The 12,659-nt window shown below is 43.0% G+C and overlaps 1 protein-coding gene across 1 annotated transcript in view; it reads left to right on the forward strand.

Moving 5' to 3' along the window:
• LOC140391333 (neurobeachin-like) overlaps positions 1-12,659 on the forward strand; it is a 382,107-nt gene that overhangs the window by 161,439 nt on the left and 208,009 nt on the right. Inside the window, exon 2 of the mRNA XM_072475916.1 lies at positions 10,219-10,450. Coding sequence (XP_072332017.1) covers positions 10,219-10,450 — 232 coding nt within the window. The remainder of the gene's footprint in view (positions 1-10,218; positions 10,451-12,659) is intronic.

Genomic DNA, 12,659 nt, shown 5'->3' on the forward strand with positions numbered 1-12,659 from the left:
AGGGACCCTGGAGCTGTGAAGCAACAGTGCTAACTACTGTGCCACCCATCCCTTGATCCCTTTAGCTACAAGTGTCATGCCCAGCTCCTCTTGAATATATCCAATGAACTGGCCCCAACAACTTTCTGTGGTAGACAATTCCACAAGTTCATAACTCTTTGAGAGAATGTTCTTCCTCATCTCAGTCCTGAACAGCTTACCCCTTATTCGTATGCTGTGACTCCTAGTTCTGGACATCCCCAACAATGGGAACATTCCTCCCGCATTTAGCCTGTCCAGTCCCATCAGGATTTTATATGTTTCTAGGAGATCTCCTCTCTTCTGTTCCCCCTTGTGGGGCAACCTAGAACGAGAGGTCACAAAGACAGGCGATAGATTTAGAACTGAGATGAGGAGAAACTACTCACAGAGGGTGGTGAATTTGTGAAACTGACTGCCCCATAGTGCAATGGAGTCTGAGTCATTAAATGGTTTCAAGTAGGCGATGGATATATTTCTGATTAAAAATGGGTTAAAGGAATATGGGGAACAGGAAGGGAGATGGATTTGAGACCAGGAAGAGAACAGCCAAGATCTGATTGAATGGTGGAGAAGGCTCAAGGGGCTTAATTGCCTACTTTTGCTCCTAATTCCTCTGTTCCTATAATATCTGTTCAACGCTTCCAACATTGCCTTATTCCCCATTATTAATTTCCCAGATCCTATCTCTAGAGAATCCTTGCTCACATTAGTTACTCTTTTCCTTGTTAAATACCTGTTGAAACTCTTACTATGTGCTTTTATATTTCTAGGTAGCTTTCTCTCCTACTCCCTCGGTCCTGTCTTACTTTCTTTTAGTCATATTCTACTGGTTTTTAAATTCTATCAAATCTTTTGTTCTCCCATTAATCTTTGCAGTTTATTTTCCAATTTGATATGATCTTTAACTTCCTTGGTTAGCTACAGATGGTGCATTACTCTCCTAGTCTTTCTTACTAGAATATATCTTTTCTGAACGTTATGAAATATGGCCTTAAATATCTACCACTGCATTTCTACTGACCTACCCATAATCTGTTTTCCAAGTTCACTTCAACCAACTTTGTCTTCATGCTCCCATAATTGCCCTCATAATTGCCCCCTTTTCCCTCAAACTGAAAGCGGAATTCAATCATTTTCTGATGATTGCTACTTAGAGGTTCCTATAGTATGCGGTTATTAATTAATCCTGCCTCATTCCACAGGCATAGAACAACTTGCTCACTGGTTCTAGAATGTGCTGCTTTAAGAAATTGTCCCAAGAACACTCATGATCTTATCTTCCATGCTACCTTAACGCCATGATAATTTCTCAGAACCCTCCATTATTTCTTCCTCTGTATCCTGACTTCCAACATTGTTACTGTTCGGAGGCCGATAAGCCACTCCCACAGCTGACTTCTTCCCTCCACTATTTCTGTTCGAAACTGATTCTACATCTTGATTTTTAGAACTGGGGTTATCTGTCACTATTGTACTAATGCACAATTGTCCCTAATTAACAGAGCAACCTCATCACCCTTTCTGTCCTTTCTAAATGTCAAGTATCCTTGAAGTCAAAACATTAGTTACCTTGCAGGCATGTTACTGCAGTGGCAATCAGGCCGGCATTATTATTTGAACTGACAATTCACTGGTTTTGTTGTGAATGCTACTGACAGCCAGATACAGAACCTTTAGTTTCTGTTGTTTTAATATTTTTTGCACACTCTGGCCTTATATGCTGTCACATTCTTAAGTTTGTACCTTCTGTCCTTCCTGCCATGCTCTGATTGTCATGACCCTCATTGCTACTTTGCTCTATTGCTTTTTCTTTTTCTTCTAATTTACCACATCTTTCCTCACGTGATCCCTTGCTCCCACTATTTAGTTTGTTGCAAATGTTCATAGTTCATGAACTATGGCATTGAGATAAAGGATCAGCCATTGAATGGCAGAGCAGGCTTCAGGGGCCAAATGGCCTCCTGCAATTTTCTGTGTTTCAGTTTTTGTTCTACGGTCCATTTATTGTAGAGTAGCATCCCAACATGTTTTATAAAAGCATAATAAGGCAACAAACAGCGCTGCGTCGAAGAAGGAGATATTGGGGGTGATTGAAAGGCGATTAAAGTGTTAAGGGTTTGAAGTGGGTGTTCAAGGACGCGATGAATGTAGGAATTTCAGATATATATTGTATTCGTATGTAGCTGGTGCAGTAATAGTTAAAAACCTGGGTTAGGTTGTGTATCTGACTGCTGGAATAATGTTTTTAAAAATCCTGGTTTGAAAAACAGCTACAGACCTACTTTGGGGCTACAGAGGTGTAATTAAAATATTGTAAAAGTAAGATCATAATTGGTTTCAGCTATGGATATTGTTTGCTAACGTAGGGCCAATAAAATTTTGCTTATAGAAGGACGGTTCCTCAAATGCTGGAATGGGTATTAAAGGTGATAGTTTGATTACTGCCTGAGGTTTCCCTATTACCTGACATGTGTGACATGTATGGCAAAATTCAACCACATTCTTCTGCAGTTCAGGCCAATAAAAATATTTTTGTACTTTTGCTTGAGTTATCCTTACTCCTAAATTACCCCCTACTGGAACCTAATGCGCTACCCGCAAAACCTCCTTTCTCTAACTGACAGGTAATACCACCTGATGAACTTTCTGCCCATTTCTCATCTGCTTGAATATGTAACGGTCTGCATTTTCTCATTAATACATGATTTTTAATGCAATAATATTCTGGTATACACTTAGATTCCATTTACGTATGTGCTTTCTGATAGAATTGCTTTATCTCTGAAACTTTCTGTTGTGATTCAACCAACTTGCTTGAACTCAAGGTATCTGCTTTATCCCCCACCTTTACTAACCATCTGATCAAACATGGTTTCTAACAACTGAACCTCAGCCTCCTTATCGGCACTCGTGAAGTTCTCTTCCTCCAGTCTCAACCTGTGCCTTTGTGATTGGTCACCACACAATCAGGGACAATCCCAGATATACTACTTGCAATAACTTAGTTGTTTGACTTTCCACTATTTTTTCAAACACAGTCGGCTGCACTCCCACCTGTGATCCAGCTATATCATTACCTAGGATAAATAGTACCCCAGAAAAAGATAATTTTACAATTACTCCTACCATCACTTAACCACTTTTCACCAGTAACCACACCTTACATATGGCACACTACTGTGCTCACCACTAATTCCACATATTACCACCTTTTCTGGCAATTCTCCTTCCAAACTATATGTCTCCTTAACTCTCACCATTAAAGATTGACGTGCTCCTGTATTCCTTAAGATCTTAATCTCCTTACCTACTCCACCTTGTACACATGAGTAAGCCGTACCCTCACAAATAAACTCCTTAAAAGGTTTTGGAGGTCTTCCCTGTTTTGGGATTCAACCTGTCCGTCTGTGGATCCTGTACACGCTCAAAGTTCCCCACATGATAAGTCTGTGTGTCCATATCGGGGATTTCCGCTATGCTCCTCTTTATAAGCTCTGTGTCGGCCCATTTGGGAGCGTACACATTCGCAAAGACCATTGATGCCCTTCAGGTACTTCATGGTAAATTCATGTGCTTCAATTTTACACGCTAATCTCTTATGTGGGACTGTTTCAAAAGCCTTCTGAAAGTCCAAATAAACCACATCCACTGGCTCCCCCTCATCAACTCTATTACTTAAATCTGCAAAGAATACCAGTAGATATGTCAAGCAAGATTTCCCTTTTGTGAATCCATGCTGACTCTATCTGATCCTGCCACTTTTTTTAATGCTCTGCTATTAAATCTTTCATAATAGACTCTAGCATTTTCCCCACTATTGTCTGTAGAACTTCAGACACTTCGACCAGTTTATTATTCAAACTTTTTACCCAGGTGCCCTTATTTGATGAACAAAGGACAAATACAAGTTTACAATTCAGCCAAATTTATTATCAAACACCATAAAAACAGTTACTCCTCTTAAATTATCCTAACTCTAATAATCACAAGATTCTTAATACTACCTGTGCCCGTGAACTCAATCGAGCTGTGGGTCCAATTCTCTGAGCCTTGGTTGTCTCAGGCTTCTGTCCATGCAGGGGGTACTTGCAAGCTCCTTACTTCTGTCCTCTTGGACCTCTGTTGAATATTTTCTGTTACCTCTGCATCGAGTCTTCGCTGGGGAGGGTCCTGGTGGTTAATTCTTAGTCCCTTCTTCGCACCTTTCCAGAAAATTCTCTGGCCCTCAGCCAATGAGGTCTCGGGGCATGAATTGTAGCACCCAATGGAGTTGTCGGTTGCAACTCTGCACAATGGCAGGAACCCACCCCCAGGGGTACATCTCCAGGTATTGCCTGCACATAACCTTACTCCATATATGATAACGGTGGGAAATCTGGGTGCCAGAAGGTTGAGCTTCATCTGGACAATCAACAACAATCGATTCATTTGAATAGGACTGATTTTCTCTTGATGTCCTCTTAATAGGGCAGGCCCAGACTTGTCCTGACTATCGGTCTCTGCTCAGTGTATTCAAACTTGGCTGTATGAATTACCAACACGCCTACAGGCGGCTGTGATTTAAAATGTCCAATTATATGGCAGGTCTAAAATTCAGGCCATTGTCAATTTTACCACACCACTATCTGTGTCAGCTTGACTAGTCTATAATTCTGTTATTTCTCTACCTCCCTTTTTAAATAGTGGGGTTACATTAGCTTCCCTCCAATCTGTAGGAACTGTTCCAGTCTGCATAATCTTGGAAGATGACAACCAATGCATCCACTATTGCCAGGGCCACTTCCTTAAATACTCTGGGATATAGATTATCAGGCCCTTATTCCCATTAATTTCCCCCAACACCATCTCTCTACTAATACCGATTTCCTTCAGTTCCTTCATATCACGAAATCCTGTAATCCCCAACATTTCCGGTATGTTATTTTTGTCCTCCTTTGTGAAGACAGACCCAAAGTATGTATTTAGTTGGTCAGCCATTTCTTTGTTCCCCATTATAAATCCCCCTGTTTCTGACTATTATGGTAAGAATTTTGCAATCAGTTCAGTGGCGATTTTGGTCTGCAGGAGTTGCCTAGAGGATGCTTCCTTTCAATGGGAGAAGTTCAGTGCATCTCCCCGACTAATGGGATTTAATGTGACACACTCAAAGATTGTGGAGGGCAGAAAATTTGTGAAAGTTCTTTTACAAAAAAGTCAGCCGTGTGTTTACCTTGTCCTGAACTTGAGGCCAGTTTGGAAGTGTCTCTTCCAAGGTGAGGGTGAAACCTCAGGTCCTTATCGAAAAAAAAAATAGTTGCAAACGTTTCAGGTTGATGATCTTTCATCAATTTGTCCTTCAAAGTATGCTTAGTTACAATTGCGAGATTTCGTGAACACAACTTAATTTCCACACCTCTAAACTGTGGATAAACGTGAAGTTTAATAATAATTGTCACAAGAAGGCTTACATTAACACTGCAATGAAGTTAGACCATAAGACCATAAGACATAGGAGTGGAAGTAAGGCCATTCGGCCCATCAAGTCCACTCCACCATTCAATCATGGCTGATTTCAACTCCATTTACCCGCTCTCTCTCCATAGCCCTTAATTCCTTGAGAAATCATGAATTTATCAACTGTTACTGTGAAAAGCCCCTAGTCGCCACATTCCGGCGCCTGTTCGGGTACGCTGAAGGAGAATTCAGAATGTCCAATTCACCTAACAAGCACGTCTTTTGGGACTTGTGGGAGGAAACCAGAGCACCCGGAGGAAATCCACGCAGACACGGGGAGAACGTGCAGACTCTGCACAGGCAGTGACTCAAGCCAGGAATCGAACCTGGAACCCTGGCACTGTGAATCAATTCCTGAAGCCCACCCACACACAACCGTCAGTGGATTTCTAATATTGAAGCAAATAACATTGTTGGCAAGTAGCTTGATTGAGGAATTTTAATAGTCCTAAACCCATTGGTCGCAGAAGATACTTTGCAAGTTGTTAAATTATTACAATTAAGTGCCAGATGTAACGCATTAGAGGAAAATAGATATTGGGTATCTTAATTTAAAGTGTCATCCTGCTGTGGGGGGGGAGTTGGGGAAAGGAAAGAGGTTTGGGAATGATCGGTGATTTAACGTTCAGCATGTTGAGCCACTTCAGAGTGCCAATCAATTAGGCAAACATTATTCAGCATGCTCCATCAATAGTGTTTGATTACAAAGCTTTCATTCCATCATATAAATTACTTTTATTGTACATTTAATCTTATTAATTTAATTTCTATTCACTCTAATTATTTATTCTTCTATTATAGCTTTCAAAAAATGTTTTCTGTCCATTCTATAGTAAGGGGTGGCACAGTGGTTAGTACTGCTGCCTCACAGTGCCAGGGACCCAGGTTCAAACCTGGCCTTGGGTGACGGTCTGTGTGGAGTTTTCACTTTCTCCCCATATCTGTGTGGGTTTCTTATGGGGGCTCTAGTTTCCTCCCGCAGTCCAAAAATGTGCAGGTTAGGTGGATTGGTCATGCTAAACTGCCTCTTAGTGTCCAAAGATGTGCAGTTTGGGTGGGTTACAGGGATGTGGGTTACGGGGATGGGGTGGGGGAGTGGGCTTGGGTGGGGTGCTCTCTCGGAGCGTCTGTGCAGACTCGATGGGCCAAATGGCCTCCTTCTGCATTGTGGGAATTCTATGGTTCTAAGAACTGCATTAGTGTTTAAATCGCTTTTTCATTTAAATTACCTCTTTACCTGTGAATGACTAATTAATCATGAGCTGTCTGGGTAAACTACTCCCTATCAGGCTATTTGTCCCCTAACCATGCTTTTAAAATGTTGAAGTCACTTTATGGGAAAAATGGCTGAGGAATCTTGAACCATGACAAATGTTTCTTCCTCCAGGTAGGGTGCCTATGAGTACTGTGTACTTCTCAGTAGGTGCCACTGCCACCCCTGCCACTCACCTCCCCCGCCCCGGAAACCTGACCGTGAGGCATGTAATCCCTATTCTTGCCGTTAACCTCTTGTACTAGCTACAAGTTCAAATGCTGAGCTGCAGGGCCCCGACTTTTCAGTGCACTTTAATTCTTTAAATGTTTACCATTACTTAGCTATTGTTGTATCTTTTGATCTAGTTTTCCAATTTGATTGAAGGAATTGTGATGCAGTGATGAAGTTTGGGAATACACATGAGGTTTGAAATGGAAGATCGCAAATATCCTAAGGGATGGGGGTGGGAATGTGAAAATTGCAGGCCTGGAGAAGGTTATGGAGATTGAGAGGTGTAAGGACATGAAAGGATTTGGACACATGGATGAGAATTTTAAAATCAAGGTCAAATGTTCAGAATGGAGTTCTGTCACAAGTGGAGTACCACAAGGATCTGTTCTGGGGCCGTTGCTGTTTGTCATTTTTATCAATGACCTAGAGGAAGGCGCAGAAGGGTGGGTGAGTAAATTTGCAGACGATACTAAAGTCGGTGGTGTTGTCGATAGTGTGGAAGGAAGTAGCAGGTTACAGAGGGATATAGATAAGCTGCAGTGCTGGGCTGAGAGGTGGCAAATGGAGTTTAATGTAGAGAAGTGTGAGGTGATTCACTTTGGAAGGAAAAACAGGAATGTGGAATATTTGGCTAATGGAAAAGTTCTTGGAAGTGTGGATGAGCAGAGGGATCTAGGTGTCCATGTACATAGATCCCTGAAAGTTGCCACCCAGGTTGATAGGGTGGTGAAGAAGGCCTATGGAGTGTTGGCCTTTATTGGTAGAGGGATTGAGTTCCGGAGTCAGGAGGTCATGTTGCAGCTGTACAGAACTCTGGTACGGCCGCATTTGGAGTATTGCGTACAGTTCTGGTCACCGCATTATAGGAAGGACGTGGAGGCTTTGGAACGGGTGCAGAGGAGATTTACCAGGATGTTGCCTGGTATGGAGGGAAAATCTTATGAGGAAAGGCTGATGGACTTGAGGTTGTTTTCGTTAGAGAGAAGAAGGTTAAGAGGAGACTTAATAGAGGCATACAAAATGATCAGAGGGTTAGATAGGGTGGACAGTGAGAGCCTTCTCTCGCGGATGGAAATGGCTAGCACGAGGGGACATAGCCTTAAACTGAGGGGTAATAGATATAGGACAGAGGTCAGGGGTAGGTTCTTTACGCAAAGAGTAGTGAGGCCGTGGAATGCCCTACCTGCTACAGTAGTGAACTCGCCAACATTGAGGGCATTTAAAAGTTTATTGGATAAACATATGGATGATAATGGTATAGTGTAGGTTAGATGGCTTTTGTTTCGGTGCAGCATCGTGGGCCGAAGGGCCTGTACTGCGCTGTATTGTTCTATGTTCTATGTTCTAAGGTGTTCCCAGACTGGGTCATTGTAGGTCAGCGAATAGGGTGAACGGGACTTGGTGCAAGTTACACAACGGGACTTGTGTAAGGTGGAATGTTGACTTGGCATGGATGAAAATTTTTCGCAGCAAATGAGTTGAAACGAGCAGAGAATGCATGACATTGTGGTGGCGGAAGTAGTTGATACAATTGGAGATCTGGTACCTTCGAAGAGCAGTGAATGAATTGCTGGAAAGATAGTGGTGCCTTGAATTAGTAATCCAGAGGTCCAGGCTAATGCTCGGGAAAATGGGTTCAAATCCCACCATAGCAGCGTGCTCTCCCAACCTTTCCACAGACTGACAGTGCACAGGCCAGACTTTCATCTTTTTCTGTCGCTAATTATTCCTGGAACATGTTGCTAGCCTGTCACCAGCGTCTTATAGCTTGAGAGGCATGACACCATATTAAGCAGAGCCACACTTTCTCCTATCTCTCTCACTTACTCACTCACTCACTCATTTCTCTCACTTATCTCACTCACTCTACTTGTTCGTCCCACGCGCACAGACAGCCAAACTAAGGGGCAATTTAGCATAACCAATCCACGTAACTTGCACTTCTTTGGACTGTGGGAGGAAACTGGAGTACTTGGCGAAAACTCCTTGTGGACACTGGGAGAATGTGCAAACTCTGAACAGACAGACCCCAGGAAGGACGTGAACCCAAGCCCGTGGCGCTGAGACAGCAGTGCTAACCACTGCTCCACTGTGCAGCTAGTGGAATTTAAATTCAATTAACAGATTTGGAATATAAAGTTAGTCTCAGTAATGGTGACCATGACGACTAACATGTAGTTTATTAATGTCCTTCCTTACCTTGGTTTGCTTATTTGTGATTCCAGACTCACGGTTACATGGTTTGTACTTGACTGTCCTCTAAAATGGCCTAGTAAGCCACTCTGTTCACGGCAATTAGGGGGAGGTAACATATTCTGACTTTGCCAGTGACACCCACATCCCATGAATGAAGAAAGAACAAAATTGGTACAAAGTCAAAACACTGCAGATGCTGGAAATCTGAATAATGAAAAGTACTGGAAATACCCAGCAAGTCAGGCATCTGTGGAGAGAGCGAGTAAACTATTGGGTCACTGGTTGTGATGAAAGATGTTTGATCCGGAAACATTATTCCTACTTACATAGGATGTACAACATCGAAATACAGCATTCCATCCATGCCTGTGTTTCTCTTCAATGAATCATTGGTGTTATTTTAATTAGTCCTAAACTGTTCTTTAGCACATTTCAAGGGACCTTTGTTGTTATAGGAATCTTTGCAGCACATTCTACATAATAATATTAGTCTTTTTCCCCTACATAGTTTCTTTCAAAAAAAATATTCTTGTCAATTTTCTCCATTCCTCTCAGCTCCTCACCCTCTTTCGCTGAGTGCGCTGTTATTTTTATGTGAGTCTTAAGAATGAAAGACAATAGATTATTTGACTGAGAGTCACCATAGCTGGAACTCTATTCTTCTCTCCCAAAGGTTCACGGGTCTACATTTCCTGGTTGTTGGTTGGCACTGTGGCTTATTTTATCCTTGGGAGGGCGGGGGACTAAGGCTACAATAGTGCTCCTACTGTTTGTATAGCTAATTTAGTTAACTCAGGATAGAGTTGAGATCAAGCACAGAACCCTCCTAGCTTATTTTAGTTACTGGATGAGCTTGCTGTGCCAAAGGGAGCTTAATAAATTAACTCTGTAAAAATTACTTATGTTGGACATTCTAGCCTGATGCAGGTGGAAATTGTCTATATTTTAAATGTTTTGAAACTGTTTAATTTGAAAAGATGTGTTAAGTTTTTTTTGCTTTTCTCTGTCTTTCCCTGTGACAGCTGGTTGGTGGAGAATTTGATTTGGAAATTAACTTCATCATTCAAGACGCAGAGAGCATAGCGTGCATGATAGAACTTCTTGAACACTGTGATGTCACCTGCCAGGCTGAAATCTGGAGTATGTTTACAGCCATTCTGCGCAAGAGTGTGCGCAACCTTCAAGCAAGCACAGAGGTTGGCCTCATTGAACAAGTGCTATTAAAGATGAGCAAAGTGGATGACATGATAGCAGGTATTAATTATTGAAGCCATGTTGATAACATTGAATTGCTTAAATATGGGGCCCGATTTGAACTCTGCAAGTGGATGGATTTGAATGGGTTAAAATTGGGCCTGACTCCCCTGGTACTTATTGTGAAGTCAAACATCGTTTGCGCCTTTTTATGTTTAATCAGAAAAGACTGCTGCAAAGCAAAGTAAATTGTCAAAATAAAATTGTGATTTCAATTAAGAGGTTTATTGCTTTTCACCAAATATGTCACTCAGAGAATTCTGAAAATAATTAAGCAATTCTGTGTATCTCTCTCCCCACAGCTTCACTTTTCTTGCCTTCCTCCACTTCTGCTTTTCATTCTTTTCCACTTGCGTTTATCAGTTCCTCCAAGCCTGTTCTCCCCTCTCCTCTGCTTGTTTCCCTCCTCCTGATTTCTTTTGTCACTTCTTGAATTGTTTTTTATTCTCCCACTAGTATGTTTTACTCTTCTCTAATTATTTTTTTCTCACTTTCTATTTGTCTCCCTCATTTTCCCCTTCTCTCTTACATACTCCCCTCACATTCGTGACTCCTTTCTCCTTGACTTGTTTGCTCTTTTTCTTTCTCTTCCTCCTATTTCTTCTTGCTTTCTATGGAATCATAGTTGCCACACAGTGTCATAATCTGCACCCATGCACATCATGAGGTAAAAACAGGCAGTGACAGACTCCCCAGGTTAGCCAATCAACATACAGGACAGAACACAACAAATCACCAGACAGAACACCAGAGGGGGCCTTCCAACTATAAAACACACGAGGCATCAGCACTCCACCTCTTTCCACTAGTGACAACTGTAGTGACAGTCAGGGTGTAAATATCAGTCAGCACCTTCTACACGTGGATCAGAGCTAGCCTGCTCTAGTAAGTTAGAGTTAGTACACTTCGAGTAGTAGAATGTCAACACACAGCCAGCTGTGTGCATTGTTACAGAAGTTCAATAACTCGTATATGCTTTACCGTTCATCTGCATCCTGTTGCAGTCCGTGTTATCCCAGGGTGATTAACACGACATGATACCAGGAGTCTACTTCATCTAAGTAATTTACCTTGAATAATTCAGTGACGACCAGCAAGTGCCTTCCAGCAGCATGGAGAAGATCCAGGCCCCTCCACAGCTCCGGATGTCCGGAAATCCCGGCGCCAACTGGCGGGTCTTCAAACAGAAATTCAGTCTATACATTGTGTCCTTGGGCCTCGAGGATGCGTCCGATGCCAGAAAAATCGAGCTGCTCCTATCGACTGCGGGGGACCAGGCCATCCAAATCTTCAATTCGTTCACTTTTGCCGACAGCGAGGACAAGACCAAGTTCCAGACCGTGTTAGCCAAATTCGACAGTCGCTGTGAAGTCAAAACGAACGCGAGCTCTGAGCGCTATGTCTTCCAGCAACGCCTTCAGGGTAAGGATGAGCCTTTCCAATCCTTTCTAACTCATCTGTGCATATTAGCGCAATCCTGCAACTACGGTGACACCGCTGATTCCTTCATCAGGAATCAGATCCTGTTTGAGGTCCACTCCGACGCCCTGCGGGAGCAGCTCCTAAAAATAAAAAACATGATCCTGCCAGTAGCCATCGAGACGTGTAAAGTGCATGAACGGGCGAAAAGCACTACTCCCGACTTAAATCGGCAGAACAGTACCAACTTGCCTCCCACGAGGCAGAGAGTGTACAGGCCATCGCCCGAATGCGGCGCCTTAACATCGATGAAGTCGGCCATTTCACACGCTTTTTCCGAAGTCCCACGTATGCGCACCACGGACGGGAGAACGAAGCGGCCGAAGACCACACTGCGCAGATGCGAGTGGCGGCTGACCTCACTGCGCATGTTCGACGACGCACGGAGCGTTACGATGTCAACGTCATGACGTGCCTGAACTGCGGCACCGCCCACTTAAAGCGGCAGTGTCCTGCAAGAGGCAGGTGATGTTTGAATTGTGGGAAGCCTGGCCATAATGCAGCCTTGTGCAGGACTGCACCTCCGATCGTGGGCCAGCGATCCCAGTTCCAACGCAAACAAATTCGAAGTGTGCAGCAAGAGCTGCTGGATTCGGAATCTAGTAACACCACGGATCCAGAGGACGACTGCCTGGAGTCCCCATATCGTGTGGGCATCATTACCACATATGACAAGGCCCACTCAAATTCAGCAACACTTCTACCCATCCTCAACGTGGATTCTGTGGAC

Source organism: Scyliorhinus torazame, chromosome 15 (assembly GCF_047496885.1).
Source record: "Scyliorhinus torazame isolate Kashiwa2021f chromosome 15, sScyTor2.1, whole genome shotgun sequence".
Taxonomy (NCBI): Eukaryota; Metazoa; Chordata; class Chondrichthyes; order Carcharhiniformes; family Scyliorhinidae; genus Scyliorhinus; species Scyliorhinus torazame.